The sequence below is a fragment of the Oxyura jamaicensis genome, chromosome 17, assembly GCF_011077185.1.
Source record: "Oxyura jamaicensis isolate SHBP4307 breed ruddy duck chromosome 17, BPBGC_Ojam_1.0, whole genome shotgun sequence".
NCBI classification, from domain to species: Eukaryota; Metazoa; Chordata; class Aves; order Anseriformes; family Anatidae; genus Oxyura; species Oxyura jamaicensis.
This window is the reverse complement of record NC_048909.1, coordinates 6,605,826-6,621,660: the sequence shown is the minus strand read 5'-3', so window position 1 is coordinate 6,621,660 and position 15,835 is coordinate 6,605,826. Positions and strand designations below refer to the sequence as shown.

At 49.1% G+C, this 15,835-nt stretch overlaps 1 protein-coding gene across 3 annotated transcripts in view; it reads right to left on the bottom strand.

Annotated features, from left to right (window-relative positions):
- Positions 1–1,457: 1,457 nt before the first annotated feature.
- The window catches only part of ABL1 (ABL proto-oncogene 1, non-receptor tyrosine kinase), a 71,601-nt gene continuing 57,223 nt past the window's right edge, over positions 1,458–15,835 (bottom strand). For all 3 annotated transcript variants that reach the window (XM_035341407.1, XM_035341408.1, XM_035341409.1), the window contains 7 exons: positions 13,844–13,928; positions 13,304–13,481; positions 10,784–10,968; positions 8,552–8,704; positions 7,870–7,959; positions 7,392–7,556; positions 1,458–4,845 (listed from right to left, as the gene is read on the bottom strand). In XM_035341407.1, coding sequence (XP_035197298.1) covers positions 3,149–4,845; positions 7,392–7,556; positions 7,870–7,959; positions 8,552–8,704; positions 10,784–10,968; positions 13,304–13,481; positions 13,844–13,928 — 2,553 coding nt within the window. In that variant the 3' untranslated portion in view covers positions 1,458–3,148. The remainder of the gene's footprint in view (positions 4,846–7,391; positions 7,557–7,869; positions 7,960–8,551; positions 8,705–10,783; positions 10,969–13,303; positions 13,482–13,843; positions 13,929–15,835) is intronic.

Below are 15,835 nucleotides of genomic sequence, written 5' to 3'. Positions count from 1 at the left end.
GTCTCGTCTCCATCTCCCCCCAGCCCCAAATCTGCCACGTTCCAGTCTTTACGGCAGAGACGCACACGAGGAGCAGCCTGGGCGCTGATTTTTGCCGTGGGTCACCGTCAGAAACCAGCCAGGAAGCCCTTGCACCTTTGAGGATGTATTTATCAGCCACCACCACCTGGCTGGAGAAGTTTGAGCCTTGCCAAGTGCAGGCCGTTGACTAATTGGCACCTGCCAACAGCATCCTCCTGCTCCTCGTCATCTTTTCCAGCTAACCTGGAAGCTGCCCGACACAGACGAGCCTGAGGAGCCCCCACGTTCCCGTCTGCCGGCATCCCCTGTGCCAGGGCTGACAGAGTTCACCCGGGGGTTGTTGAGGGGGTTAGAAATGGGGCAGGCAGGGTTTATAACCCCAAAACATCACCGAGCAACCCGGCAGGACCTCGGGCACACCACTCGCTGCCCTCGTTTCCTTCCCATCCCCTTTTGTTCGGGAGCACCTCCAGGTAGCCAGCCGGAGGGCCTCGATCCAAGCACAGCTCGGCACCCAGACCCGATCCCTCCTCTGACACTTGCTGGTGGTCTGAAGGCAGGCAGCAAAGACCGTTTGGAAGCAGCACGGCTCCCAGATTTCAGACAGAACCTGCGAAGTGAGCACCGCGGCCATATGGCGCGGCGGCGGCGCCCAGGAGGAGGGGGAAGCTCCCCGGGCTCCCTGCGCCCCTCTGCCTCACCCCCTGCTCACCCGGACGGCAGGAGGAGGGAAACTCAGGGGGCATTTCACAGCAGAGAAGGGGAAAAAAATAAAGAGAAAACCCAACAACAGCAGCAGAATTACAGAATGCGAGCAATTAACGAGGTGTTGAAAAGCAAATCTATGATTTACACCCAACCGAAGACAACAGCAAAGTGTTTGCCTCAGAGCAGGGGATGGCAGCGTTTATTCCGTGCATCTTTTTTTTTCTCTCCTGGCTTTTCAGAGCTAGACCAAAGCCTGTGGAAAGGCGCTGCTGCCTGCTCTCAGCAGCCGCTGTGCCCAGCGGCCCCGGCGAGCCGCTTCCACCGGGGACGCCTCTTGTCGGGTGGGGGGGGTTCTCAGCAGAGGTAGCTGGGTTTGGAAATATTTGTTACCAGACAGACGCGGGTTTTCCTCAACATTGATTTATTTTTAAATATACTACGCGAGAGAGACTGGAATAAAAAATAAATCCAAAAAAAATGAAAGAGAGAGGAAAGAGAGGAGGCAGGACTGGAAGCCGCGTGCAGAAACCGTCTGCACCGGACCGAGTTAAAGGGGAAACGACGCCCCGGAGTGTCACAGAGGTAAGGACAGAGCTATTTACACACTGTAAAAAAGACAAGTCTACAAAAGTGTGTAATAACGAGATACAAATGTATAATATAGTGGCACAATATGTTATCAAAGTAAAAACAGTACCTCCAGGAAAGAGACAGTCCAAGTTTGTTTGTTTTTTTCTTTTCCTTACGTTTTAAAGGCAGCCTGTGGCAGAAGTGTGTAGTTTCTTTTAAACATTTGTCACGTGTTAAGTCTTGGCTGGCTGTGAGGGCGAGAAGTGGCGTGAACACACGAGTGACCTACAGGAAATCATATACAAAACGAACGGTTCCAGAGAGAACGGAATAAAATACAATGGAAGGCAGTTAGTGTTTGAGATACACAAGAGGGGCCACAAGAGTTACAGGGGGACAGGACACAGAAAATGCCTTTTTCTTTCTCTTGTTTGGAACTGTTAAGAGTTAAATTGCACTGTTAATAGCCCTAAACCTTGTTCTTTCACTACTGTCACGAGTCACAGTTAGTTCCCAGTCGCGTTGCATTAGTCGGGAAGGTTTCAGGACCTTGGGAAGGAAGCCCAGGAGTCCTGCTGGCAGCTTCCTCGGGAGACCTCCCCAGAGAGAGGTGGCCGCAGTCTTCACAGCTCCTTGTAGGACGCTGGGTGGATCGAAGCACGAAGGTAGCGATGGTTTCAACCCCTAAGCACCGGCAGCTGAGCTCTTCAAGGGGACCCGGCGCTGGCCTGGCAAGGGCAGCACCGCGGCCCCGCAAAGCACCGGTGTGTCCAGGAGCGCAGAAGCCAGGTCCCATCTCCGCTCACAGCATAACAAAAGGCTGGAATTTCACCGAGAGAAGCAGCAGTTCTTGCCCATCCGCGATGCGCAAGCTCAGCTGAAGCAACTGCTGGAGGCACAGCGGTGTCTTTGAACTCGCCCTAAGCTATCCCCTCCCGTCACGGACGCAGCGAAGCCTTGCTCAGCACCAGCCTACTGCTCCCAGGCCTGCCCTGCAACCCTCCACCCCGGGGTAACGTTAGGTGTAACGGGAGTGCAACAGCAACGTCCTTCTTTGGACCTCCTCCAGTCCGTTTTAGCGCTGCCGGGGGGAATGCAGACAGGTCCCGTGCCGCTACGTGAGCGGGGGCTGTCTGCAACGGTTTGCGCCCAAGCAACTCACCTGGGCTCCAAAACGTTAAGAAAATGCTGAAAACACAGATACACAGGGCAGCAGGTGGAATCGCAGGAGGAAACTGGGTAAACATCACTTGGAGCATTCTACCATTTAAAAAAGTGACATTAAGGACTTCCCCCCCCCCTCCTCGCCCAAGCTCCAGGTGTGTTGCATTAATGCCAGGTAGATGTTGGCTTCGGGGGCACGCGCTGCAACTCTCCCGAGAAACGCACTGGTTATATTGCTATTCAAACACCCGTCCTTCTGCACAGCGGGGCAGAGGGGGGGGGCATGAAAAGGCAGTAGGAAGTCCTCCTGAGGAGGATGGCATCTCAGCGTCCATCAGTCTGGCGTCAGTCTTAGCAGTCTGTCCAGAGCAATAAAATATTAATAAAAAGGCATGGTGTGACATCAGCACTTAGACTTGTAGTCCACAAGGCAGGAACTCCACAGATAAGATGATTACGAGTAAATGAAACGCAGGGAAACTGGGCTAAGAGGGTGGAAAGTGCCTCTTGAGCACAGCCCTGCTCTTTGGAGCTGGGGCGTCCACCGACAGCCTGTGGCTTTTGCACAGCCCTATCCTGAACACCCCAGTCCTTTGTCAGTCCACACATGCTGTTACTCTCTCAACAGTTGACTTTGGCCCACTGTGATTTATTCTTTTTTTATTTTTTTTAGACCTGGCTTCTGCTACCTCTGAACAATGTCACTGATTTCTTTCACCGAACTGAGAAGTTTGCTAAAGTCCTGGGTGGCTGCAGGACCGCTGCCAGCCGTCGCTGGGCAGATCTGAAGCTCCCGTAGGTTGTTCTCCAGCTTATTGATGGCCTCCCGGAAGGCAAATTTGTTCCTCATCTGCTGAATGGAGTCCACGTAGCTCACGCAGAAGGTGTAGAGGTTCTTGCCGGCCTCCAAGACAGTGCTGTGGCTCGCCATTTGTTCTGAGTTCTTGCTAATGGCGAGCCGGAGAGCCTCCGTGCTTTCCAGCACCACCCCTTTCGTGATGGTGCCACTGGCGATCCTCTCTGGGGGCTGCCGGGTCTTCCGCAGAGAGACCCTGGTGGATATGAGAGGAATAAAGGCTGTAGATGATGGCTGCTCCCCGCCTGGGGCGGAGGGCACAGATGAGGAAGAGGCAGCTGGGGTTGCCGTGCTCATCAGCAGCTTTGTGGAGGACTGTGGCTTTGGTACGGAGGGGATCCCCAGCTTCTTCACGCCTTCCCCGGGCTGGTTTGGCTTGACAGAGTCGCTGCTCGCAGCATCTGCAACCTGAGTCAACTGTTTGGATTTCGGACCCGACACCGCATCTGCTGCTGCTTCGTGGCTGGGACTGTGAGACACTTTTCCAGGCTTGCCAACGGAGGACGAAGAGAGCGGAAGCGGAGGGGCCGGTTTCAGCTTCGATAACTTCCCTTTGTCCTTCCCTGCCGACTCCGAGGTCTGCTTGAGCCTCCTCAGCCGGGGCTCCTCAGAAGCCTTGTTAGCACCCACAAACCCAGCAGAGCTGGGTTTGGCAGCAGAACCTTGGTCCATTGTCACAGTGGTACCTAAGGCACTGGATTTGACTCCATCGTCCTTGTGCAGCACGCTGGAGGAAGGAGGGGCAGCAGGCTGCCTACGGCCGAGTTTCGGCGTCAGAGTCGGAGGGCTGGAGCCAGGACTCGACTCTGCGTCTTTGAACACGTCGTCAGTGGTCTCTTCGTTCTTCTTAAGCAGCCGTGGAGGAGGGGTCACTGTCCCCCTGACAGCGATGTCAGTCTTGGCCTCGTTTGCCCGCTTCCGAGGCAGTGCTGGCTTTTCGCTTTTGTGTCCCCCAAACGTGGAGGAATCAAACTGGCGTCCCGTGGACTGCAGATCCCGAGGCAGAGTCACGGATTTCCACTCGGTGTCCTTGGCTCCATGGGGCACGCAGGAGGCTGAGCAGGACCTTAAGAAACGCTTGCTGGAGTTGGAACTACTCTCCTCCTCGCCAGCCACCCCCCGACTGATGCTCATCGTGCTGGACTTCTTCCGTAAGTGGGGAGATAAAAATCCAGAGTTCCCGGTGACAACCCCGTTGGTGACACCAGCCCCGTTGCTCGGGCTCTGAAATTTGGAGGGGTCACCCGCATCTGCGGGCGGCGCAGTGAAAGCCCCGTTGCCGGCATCCCTGCCCTCCTCCTCCCCACCCGCCCTGCGGTCCGAGTGGCCGTCCATCTCTCTGAAGGAACTGCTCCGCTTCGGAGGGGTAGGGGCAGTCTTCTTCTTCTTCTTGATAAGGGCACTGAAGAGGTTGGGCTTCTTGTCTTTCGGAAGCAGCCTCTCGTCTTCATTCAAGCTGCTCTCCAGAGCCACCCTCTCCTTCCGTGGGAGCAAGGGAGAAATGGCAGGCTCGTGGTCCAGAGGGTCTGCAAGGGAAAGAAAAGAGTCTGCTGAGCTGCGCTTCAACAGGCAGGACAATCTGTTTGCTTCCAGGATCAAACCACCACCAAAAAGGTGCAGGTTCCATAAAGAAAGCCAGCTCCAGAGCAGGAGCAAAGCAAGCACAGCAATGCTGAAGCCTAGGCTTGAATGAACGTGGTCCCAGATCCTACATACACTCATTTTTGAGGTGGCCAATATAGGGCTTGGCTGCCAAACTACCTTCCCTGTAGGCTTCTGATTTACACAGCAACATCCAAACGCCAACTCTTTATGTCCAGATTCCCACCCTAGCATCTGGAGACTTGTCTAAACTTCATCCTGAGAAGAAGATAAATACAAAGAGGCCTTTTCTTTGGTCCCTGCGCTGTTGCTGCCTTCAGAACAGCCGACCCTCTGAATTAATACGACATCTCCGCAAACCCACCTCAATCCCCAGGCTCCTTGTTCATTTAGATTCTGATACTCCTAACCTCCTTCCCTGATACCAGCCTTCACGGGGAATGGAAATAACTTTTTCACAAGCAGGAATCAAGACATCCCTTGACAGCTGAATGCTTCGGGTCATGGCGCCGCAGAGATGGTCAGTTCTGTACAATAACGGAGGGGAGTGGTGGTAACAGCCTCCTTCAGCAGGACAGCTCCAGAAGGAAATGATGGGGTGACCCTTTCTCCAGTTACAAGAGGTATTTAAAAATGAATAGTGGTTTATAATAAATTTTTACAGAGTCCTGAAGGGCTCTGCGTTTGACTGACTGGGGGTCTCATTCTAGGTCAGGCACTCCGACGGCATGCTAATTCGAGAGAGGAATGCCTTTAGGGCAGCACATTTACGGCTCGAGCAGAGGGAGATGAAGCAGAGACAGGGAGGGAGAGGATGCTTCTCAGCACATCGTCACCCTGCCAGTAGGATTTTGGTTGAGGAGGGAGAAGTTGAAAAAAAAAACTAAAACAGTTGTGTACTTTGGGAAAAGAACACGCTTCCACAGGACCACGTGCAGCTAAACCATTCACAGGTAAACTAACGAGGACCGGGACAGCCAGAAGGTTGAGGCCATGGCTGTACCATGTCTAGACACGGTGGAGCTCTGGAGATGCAGAGAAAAGCAGCAGCTTTCACTAAGCTTTGGCTTCCAGTGACTTGCTATGAAAACACTGACAACCGAAGAGGAATCAGCAATAAAACTTCAATGTGAAATACATTTTTTTTTTTCCCACAAGAAAGAATGAAATAATTCCCAGCATAGTGGTAAAATCATATTATTCCTGCTGCACTTGAATCTTTCAAAGCCCTTAAGTATTTAAATGAAGTTCTTTTACTTCAAAGCTCGTAATACCAGGCAATTATATTTCCTTTATACGGCAGGCTGGATTTACCACTGGTTTTCAACACCGTGTTGTATTAATTGAGTTACAACAAAAAATACGGGCATACTGCGCTCATTATTCTTACCTTTTTACAAAAGAAGCAGAAGAGTCGTTTCATTTTCATTAGAAAACCAAGTTGTTTTATAAATCAGTGTTTCCAAGCCCTTCTGTAAATAACCTTCCTTTCTATTTAAGTCACTGACACTTCCTTTTTCCTGGGTTTTACATTCCCCCTTGTTTTTTATTTTTTTTCCTTTGTCTGGATGTACACTTGCTACTGATACATGTAGTGCTAGGTGAGTTTGTCATTACAGAAAAAAAGGTCAGTTACATGAAGGGCCACATAAGGCACGCTTAACAGAAGCTGGAAAGAAAACCTATTTTATCTTGTTATTTTTGAAACGATCTGGATAGAAATCTACTGTATAAATTCAGTGTTTTACCACTGCTTTTACTACCCCAAAATGGAAGGTAAGGGCTTGAAGAAACTGATTGAATACAGTTTAATTTCATGGAAGATTCTGTAAATATCTCCTTGTCCCTTGCTGAAATTCTGTTTGGTACATGCCAAGAGTAATACTCTTCAGCGCTACAAGCACAAACCTGCTACGATGAAACGCTGAAGAAAGCTCTTATGGGGCTTGCTAAACCTGAGCAATCGTCCTGCTTTAAATTATGCAGTGTGGTAGTGTAAAGAGGCTTGAACACAGCAGATTACCCAGCACTCGGATGCAGTGAGAGATCCCACTGATAGCTCCTACCAGGGAATGGGAAGGCAATATGATCAGAGAGCTCTGCGCTCAGGCTCTGGTCTATGGGGAGCAGTAGGAGACAGCCATTAAGTTAAAACAACTCCTAGGGCTTCTCTAAGCAACCGCAGGTAGAGCGCCAATCCCTCAGCCAGCAAAGCATTCACCCTCCCGGATGCTGTGTGTTTGTATCTGGTCCCAAGATTAACAGCCTTCTTTTCTGTAAAAAAAAAAATGATAAAAGGAGCTCTGAACCCAGGGAAGCGATCTCAGCAGCGTGTCACCCAGAAGCACAATACTGATCCACAAAGGGGGCACCTGCTTTTAGACACTGCTTTTCCTAGGTGAAGACCTGGACGTGCATTTTGTTTTCCCCTGTATTTCCTGAAGGAATAATGACTTTAATTAAAACCTACCACATTCCCCCTGGCCTCGAGCATGTGCAGTCTCCAAACCCTCGTTGGCATCTTTGCTTTCAGCAGCTCTCCTTGACGTTCGTGTTTTGGTTGGTAACTCTGGGGCCTGGAGGAAATTGCTCACTACGCTCCTCATGCCCTTCTTTCCCAATTCCTTTTCCACCTCTGCAATACACAGACGACAAAAAAATCACTATAATAGACACAATAAAAAAACCATTACACTGCTCAGAGTTAATTACACAAAAGGAAAGCAAACACCACAAAGCAGAAGTTCCCTAGGGTTGTTCAGCCATTTGGTCCTTTAAAACCAGACCCAGAAGAAGCCCCCACGTAAGCCTGTGTCTGCTTTCTACACCGTTTACACCAGGCACTGGAACCCATGGCTGAGCGTCACCACAAAGCAGCCTGTAAGCTACATGTAAAGGACACGAGTGCCCCCTGGCCCATCCCTGGAGCTGCCTGCCCCAAGACCTACCGTCCGATATGCTGGATTCCTGGAACATCGTCTCAAATGCCTGATGGATCTCGGCAAAGGAAGGCCTGTCGGAGGGGCTCCACTGCCAGCCTGCAAAAACACCACGGCTCAGAAGTGCCCACCAGCACTGGACATTCGTTACACTACGCCAGGAGGTGCTAGCCAGCACAGATCGCTTTTTATAAAATGGCCGAGAGAAAACATCACCTGGAAACCTGATGTGAAGGGTGCGGGGTATGGGAACCACCACTGAGGCAAAGTAACAGTAGGTGCTGAGCACCCCTGGAAGAAAAAACTATCACGCTACGGAAGTCATGTACCAAAAGGCCACCGTGGAAGAGCAATGCCTGGTCTCTTAAGAAGCCTAACAAACTCCTGCTTCACCCTTGGAGCAAAAGCTTTTCATTAAGCTGTCAGGAAAAAGGAGACAGAAAACATTGAGCTGAACAACAAGTCCCTCCCGAAGGCCCACGTACTCCCAGCAGAGAAGGACGGCTGGCTTCGCAGTGCTTTCATCCCCTGGGGAAAGCGGTTTGAAGCAAGCACTTCTACACAGCCCTGCGTCTCCACTACAGCTGGCAGAGGGTTTCTTGTGTCTGCCTGCGTGTGGCCAGATCCTGGCACTTCTACTGCATCTCTGCAGAGCTAAATAGCAGCATTCGCAGGGCTGAAGGAAACTTACACGCTCTCATGAGCTCATAGACTTTCTCAGGACAGCCTTCAGGGCGCTCCATGCGGTAGTCTTTCTCCAACAGCTCGTAGACTTGAGACAGGTCAATCCCAGGGTACGGGGACATGCCGTAGGTCGCGATTTCCCACAGCAGAACACCAAAAGCTGCAGTGGGAAAAAAAAAATGATAAGCTTTGTTTTCATTTTCAGTTTGAGAGGATGTTTAGTGGGAGTAGTCACTAAACAGTGCTGCACTTAAACCAGCTCTGGGTGGCTCAGATCCCATGCTCGGCAGCAGCTTAAATGTTAAAGCAGCGTAACAAGCCTCGTTGTCGGCACAGACTAGTTTCCTGAGATATGACAGGGTAGAATTAGACTAATTTTCAATGTATCAGTTGTCTCGAACCTGAACGCCTTGAGATCCTTCAAGTCCTATTAAAGGCACAATTAAGAGACTTCACAGTGGATTAGCTGAAACTGTTTCACTGCTGCACTGCAGTCTCTCTCTGTTTGACAGCTCCTCTCATCTGCAGCCTCTCCCTAGAGGACTCGCATGTTTTAATAGCTCGGTGGTTTTTGGGGAGCCCTTGTTTAGCTGCAGACTGGAGGGGAAAGTGGGGACCCAGCGGTGAGAGGAAATTTTCCGCAGTTGCTACAAAGGAGACAATGGCTGGGTGAGGCATTTTGGTCACAGGGAAAGCTGAACAGGCAAAAGGGAGAGCACAAAGAGGTCTGAAACCAGGCGAGGCGTTCAAGTCCCAGAACCCGGTGCAGGTCAGTGCCAGGGTCAGGCGGCTAACCCAGGAGTCAGGCATGCAGAATAGACTCAACACCAGTTCAGCAACCTGCATGTAATTAGTTCAGTCACCCTATTCTGGCCTCAAACTGAAGAGAAAGCGATTACAATTCTGCATAACTAAGGAAATCACATCACATTACATGGTAACACCACCAAGGGCAATTTACATTAGACATTTCTGTGCACAATTTTCTTTGATCTCTGTCTCAAGGCAGCGAGGTGAAAAGCATCCAAACCCTGGCATGGCCAGCAGCAGCCATGGCCTCCGGGGATGGCTGGCATGCTCCAGTCAGATCCCTTAATCCGCCGCCCTGACTCTCGCTCTGCAAGGTTACACTAACCTTAATTAAAGACACCCAATATTCCTTTTGGAAATTCCCCGAGTACTCCACTGTTTAAACATGACAGGGATCCCTACGGCCCCGCCAGCAATTCAGCAGCATCCCGGGGTCTGTGGCAGCTACCCAGAAACAGCCAGCGCCATCCCACGCCAGCCCAGAGCAGAACAAACACCTTGCTCAGCACGCAGACCTCAGCAGGGTTATCCTCTGCCATCTCTGGAACGTTTTCTATCAGTCGTCCCCTAAAAGTTCCTTCAAAATGAAGCCTTTCTCTGCACCATTTCCCCAGATCTGCAGAAAACTTCACTGCTGCTTTCTTACTGCCTGTTCTTTTTATATATATAAAAGATGCTCAGGATAACATTTCTCAAGTGCCCTTGGGACCGAGTCCCACCAACTTCTATCTTATGTCACTGGGCACTTTTGAGAATTTGACCAACAGCTATGGCAGAGATATAAAATCCAAAGAAGGGCTGATAAAAAGTACAATGAAATTTTCTACAGTCAGATTTGATAGAATTTAGCTCCATTTAGCTAAGCCTAGTCTTATCACCAGCACCTCAGGGCTCTTCAATAACCATTTGTCATCAAATTTTCTCTCTGTTTCTGCTCATCTCATTCCAAAGATTATTCTTTTAAAATGCAGGAAGACGAGCTCGGAGCTATCACTAGACAGATACACACATAATTTTTTAACATAAAAATGAACCAGATTCTCACTTTCCTCCATAAAGTAGTTTGAAACTTCCTGGCTATATCACAATATATTGCTTCATAGCTCTGTGCCAGAACTCTATCAAGTCGGCAGCAGTGGTGCCCCCCAGCCCCATTCCATACATTTCTCTAAACACTACAGCATCCTTTATTTTCATACTTGCCAACGACTCCAACATACAAAGCCAGGTCTGCATCCTCGGTTCTCCACTCAAGGACTGAATCAGCAGAGATTAAGCCCTGAACTCTGACCAGCTCCCAGAACAGCACAGCTCACACCAGGGAACGTGCTCTCTCCTGAAACATTTCACTATGTACTCGTTGCACAGCCCGGGAAAAGAAGGCTACATCAGGCTATGATCCCAATTCATTTGTACATAAAATTCTTACCCCAGACATCAGATTTAATGGAGAACTTGTTGTAGGCCAGGCTTTCTGGTGCAGTCCACTTGATTGGGAATTTTGCTCCAGCGTGGGCAGTGTACGTGTCGCCTGTCATTAGCCTGCTCAGGCCAAAGTCTGCCACCTTCACCAAGTGGTTCTCCCCTACAAGGCAGTTTCTGGCAGCGAGGTCCCTAAAAGCAAGAACAAAACCAGGCAATGAGTGGTCTGTCATCTCACTTTTCGCAATAGCAAGGAAACTTGCTGTTCCCGAAGAAGCCTGGGCCTGCGTGTGATTATTTTGATCAGAAATTACACAGAAATTAAGGACTTATGCGCATACATGTAAGAGGTAAAGTTATTTTCCATTCCGGCTTTGTAAGACTGTCATCCAAACTTTTTTTTTAATGCGAAGTGAAAGCTTCGAGAGGCCCCCTCACTTTCAATAAAAGCTGCCACCCTCGGGATAAAAATAATTCAAAGAAATGTCAGTGCTCAAGTTATCAATAGCTGAGGATGAGTGCTGAATTAAAGAAGCTGTGATGCCTCACTTCTTGCCCACCTCTCCAACACTTCCATCACCCTAGACAACACCAGTACTCTCCGGAATTCTTCCAGTCTCTGTTCAACTACCAGGTTTCATCCCCAGCTACGCTCTCCTTCCTCCCAAGAACACCGCACCTTACAACGCAACGTTTTCATACCCAGCGCTAAAATGTCTCCGGTGACCATATGGACAGCTCGCTGACAGCACCTATAGAGGCAGCAGCCCCAGCTGCCTTGCGAGGAGGCAGAAGAAAGCCTGCGTGGGCAGCTGCAAGACAACAGTTTCTTCTCACCCTTTCAGTTCAAAGCCCTCATCTTCAAACAGGAGAGATTTGGGCCTTTTCAAAGCTATTGTGGCCTCTGCTATCAGGAGTTACATTTTTAAAAGACTGAGCAGTAAGCAAATCCAGCTTTTCCCCCACGTTTTTTCACCTGCCTTCACCCTGGCAGGTGAGAGATGCACACGCCGCATTTGCCACCTCCCTGCCTCAGACGTGCTGTTAGCACCCTCAGAAATGCTTGAGGAGGATAAAAACGTAAAGCACAGAATTACATTTCTCCTAATACTGGGTCTTACTAAAAACGCTTCTTGAGATGATGTTACATTGAACTAAAAACTGATTCTACCAGAAAGCGTGAGATGTTCTTCAAAAACGAGGCAGGCTCTGCTGTTTCTTTTGCTTGTTTCTTCTGCTCAGCCAGAACAGAGTTTTAAAAGTACATCTTAGTAGATGTCCATTCAATTTCCACTATGTTTTTGAATGTATCTTCTTATCAGTGCTGATTACTACAGTGTGTGTCTAAATAAAAGCTCCTCTTCATAATCCAATTCCTCCTCCTTCCTGATTCGTTAAATGAGGTCACAGCCCAGCATTTGAATTCATGGATGTGAATTGTGACAACACTCTTAAAATAATTGGGTAGGTGGGTATGGGGGTGGCTGATAAGGAAAAACGCTACTATTTATTTTAGATAAATGGGTCATCAGAAATAAGAGGGAATGAAATGAACAGGAGAGCAGACAAATGGGATTCACACAAAGCAGTTTTTAAAGTTCACTTCCTGCGGGCTGAAGGGATGAAATACTTTCAACAGAGCAAATCAAAGGGTGGAAAAAATTTAATTTGCAGCATCACCGTTCACTTTATTGACGGACAGAAGCATTTAAACAAGCCTTTCAGGCAGCAAAGGCAACGCATGTCTTAGAGGAAGACCTAGAACTTTACACACGATCTTCATATTTGTCTCTATAAAAAAACATGTGCTAATTTCATATCCCAGCTAATTGGGTAGGAAAGGTCACACTGTGGCACAGAGAACATCTCGTATTAAACTCAGCGACTCTCAAACCTTCGCACAGGATGTGTCATTATATTGCTAGGAGGCCATTTCTGCAGACGAAGAATGCGAAGCTCTAGCCATAATTGCAGCACGCTTAAAGGTCAGAGTCTTTGGGACTTTAAGACTGCAAAGATGCTTATTAAAGTCAAACACGCAATCTGGTCAATAATGGAAAACAATCCCCAGAGGGGATGAAAAAGGCAAGATAAAGGAGAACGGACACACGGTGAGGTGGCACTAAGAGGGTGGCTGTGCTCTGAGCACCCGTCCACATCCAGCAACACCAAGTGCCTGCAGCAGTTCTTAAGGGCTGTTGGAATCAAGGGAGAGCAGAGCCTTATCTGGGCCATTAAGAGCCTGCTACCTGAGGAAGCATTTAGAGCTACGGCATTTGTCCAAACTAGAGAAGTACTGGTATGTCTTTAACCTGCATCTGCTTCATAAAAATTAAAGAAAAAGCCCAGAGAAAAACAATTAGAAGACCATCCTCCAGACAGGTCAATGCACCGGATGAGAATGCAGCACAGCAGCGTGTTAAATGTAGGATGTGGACTGCATCCGAAGTCAATGCTGGGATAACCTGAAAATAAACGAAGGGGTGTTTTGTGCTTGAGATTCCGGGGTGCCCAGTGCCCTTCCTACCTGTGAATGAAGTTTTTCTTCTCCAGGTACTCCATGGCTGAGGAGATCTGAGTCGCCATGTACAGCAGCACCACCGCGTTCACCTCCTGCCGGTTACACTCGCGCAGATAATCCAGCAGATTCCCGTACGTCATGAACTCCGTGATGATGTAGAAAGGAGGCTCCCGTGTGCACACCCCTAAGGACCGAGACAAAGTTTGGCTTGAACGTTTGAGAATATCAGTGTGTCTTTGCGTTTTGTCTTCTAAGGCAATTTACACCTCTAACGGGGAAATAACGGCTCGCGCAGGGAACGAGCTGTGCTTGGAACTGGTTAACACAGGGGTTTAATTTCCTGCTTCAGGCTCTGGCAAGTTAAAATGTTAGGGAGACGAGATCATTAAAAATCATGTATTACTGGTACAAATTGTGAATTTTGCCAGACAATAAGCGTCTGTATTTAAAGCCTTGGTATGGTAAGCAGCTTATCTGCTCCTTAACATCCGTATCACTGCACAAGGGTTTAAGTTCAAATCCCCCCGCTTGGTATTTATCACTTACCTAATAACTGCACCAAGTTCGGATGCTTGATCTCCTTCATTACGGCGGCTTCTTTCAAGAACTCTTCCACCTCCATGGTATCCTCCTGCAGAACAACAGCAAAGCTTTGGCAAGGACAGCGTGCACAAAGGAGGAGCAGTTTTTTTGTATGGGGGCACAAAACGAACAGCAAAGTGACAACAGAAGCCACAGTTTTTTCAAGGTAATTTTTCCCCGCAGCCACATCTCAATGCCAGGGAGTTGGGAACTTTTTTTTTTTGATTTTTTAAAATATATTTTTATCATTCATGTTGTAGTATTGGAACAGAGCTTTTTAGAGCAAGAAAATCCATATCCCTTTTGTGAAGGGCCTCTCGCAGGACCGTGCAGGAGCTGAAAAGGAAAAAGCTAAAAATGTTCCTAACAGAAAATAAAATCACATGAAATAAACAGTACAGAAAGAAAAGAAACAGGAACGAAAATAAAAGGAAGGCTACGCCACAATCGAAGGCTTGAGCAACTGCTGAAATGCAAGCCCCCGATTCCACCGGGTCTGAGCAAGAAATGCCCACCCTCAGACAGGGAAGCGTGGCCGACGGCAGCGACTCCTTAACGGAGAGCCCGAGGTTTCACAGATTTCATTCCTGGTATTTAGAGTCTGACCCGTGACGTAACTGTTCCGGGCAGATGTGTCACTACCTATTTGTTGAGCGCCATGAAGTTGCTTGGCACAAGAGAAAACCAGGGAAGATCCAATCTTGCTCAAAGACCCACATTCTGAAGCAAATACGCCCCAAACGGCCGGAAGGTCATTTCAAAGTGGTGCAAAACCACAGATCTATTCCTAAAGCAATGTTTCTTTCTATATCCATATTTTTTTTTTCCGTCGGCGGATTAATGTTGACAGCCTACATGGACGAAGTGTTTTAAGGAAGGATTGGAGGGGATTTACTGCTGCTGGTGAGCATGATAACGGCGTGCTGCTGCTCTAAGATCCAGGCAGCGCTCCGCTCTGCAGTTAGCTACGAGAACCTTTTTCGAGCAGTTTCATTCCATCATTTGCTATTCGTCGCCAATTAACTTGATTGGCAGCTGTGTTTTTGTGAGCACGCTCTGTCAAAACCAATAGCCCAAAGGGCCTTGTGAACAGAACTTTAAACCATTTTCTTTGGCGAAGGGAACAGGGTTGACAATCCGGGTTGCAAAACGAACCTAAACACGCACTTATCTTTTGTGTGCTACCGGGAAAGGTGGCTCCTCTGCACGGCTGCTCGACGGTTTGCGGTCCTCTACCTCTCTGTGACCAAAGTAACCGGGAGGATGCACAGACAGAATTAGCCTAACAGAGATCTCTCTGAAAATCTGATCTCATGCAAAGAGCAGAATTTTACCAGTTTCTATCCCCCTCTGCACAAAACCACGGAATGCATACAAGGGTTCCAGCCATACGACATGTTCCTAGCCAAGTACGGGACCGTGCCTCAGCCCTGACTTACACAAACCTCATTAAGGGACACCTGGCCTGCACGTTGCCTGATTTAAATCACAGGCTTCTCCGCTGGGGAAAACAAAAGGAAAAAAAAAGACAGCCTTTGAAGGCAGCCTTAATGGACGCGGGGTAGACGTGCGCAGGAAGAAATGTGCTGAGGTGGCCAGCTCACAGCAGTTCAGCCATTTAATGGCCCTCACAGGGCGACGGGTTTGGGTCACGGTCCCAGCTGGCTGCATCCAGCCCGGAGATGATGCTGGAGTGGGTCACGAAGCTCCGTCCCCAGTCGCTGTGGCTCCTTTCCATCCTTACCAGGTGCAAAACCCCAGAACAGAGCGCGGCCGTGTGACGGTAACAGCCCTTCAGAAGCGCTGCTGCCTCCTGCCCAGCGCGCCGAGTTCCTACTGAAATATTTAAATGGGAAACATCCAAGCACCGCCACGCTGCCTAGGGCTTCCCGGCTACGTGCAACCAAAAACCAGGGTGCTGCTTTCATCGTCTCCTCGGGTGAGCCGGGCTTCTGT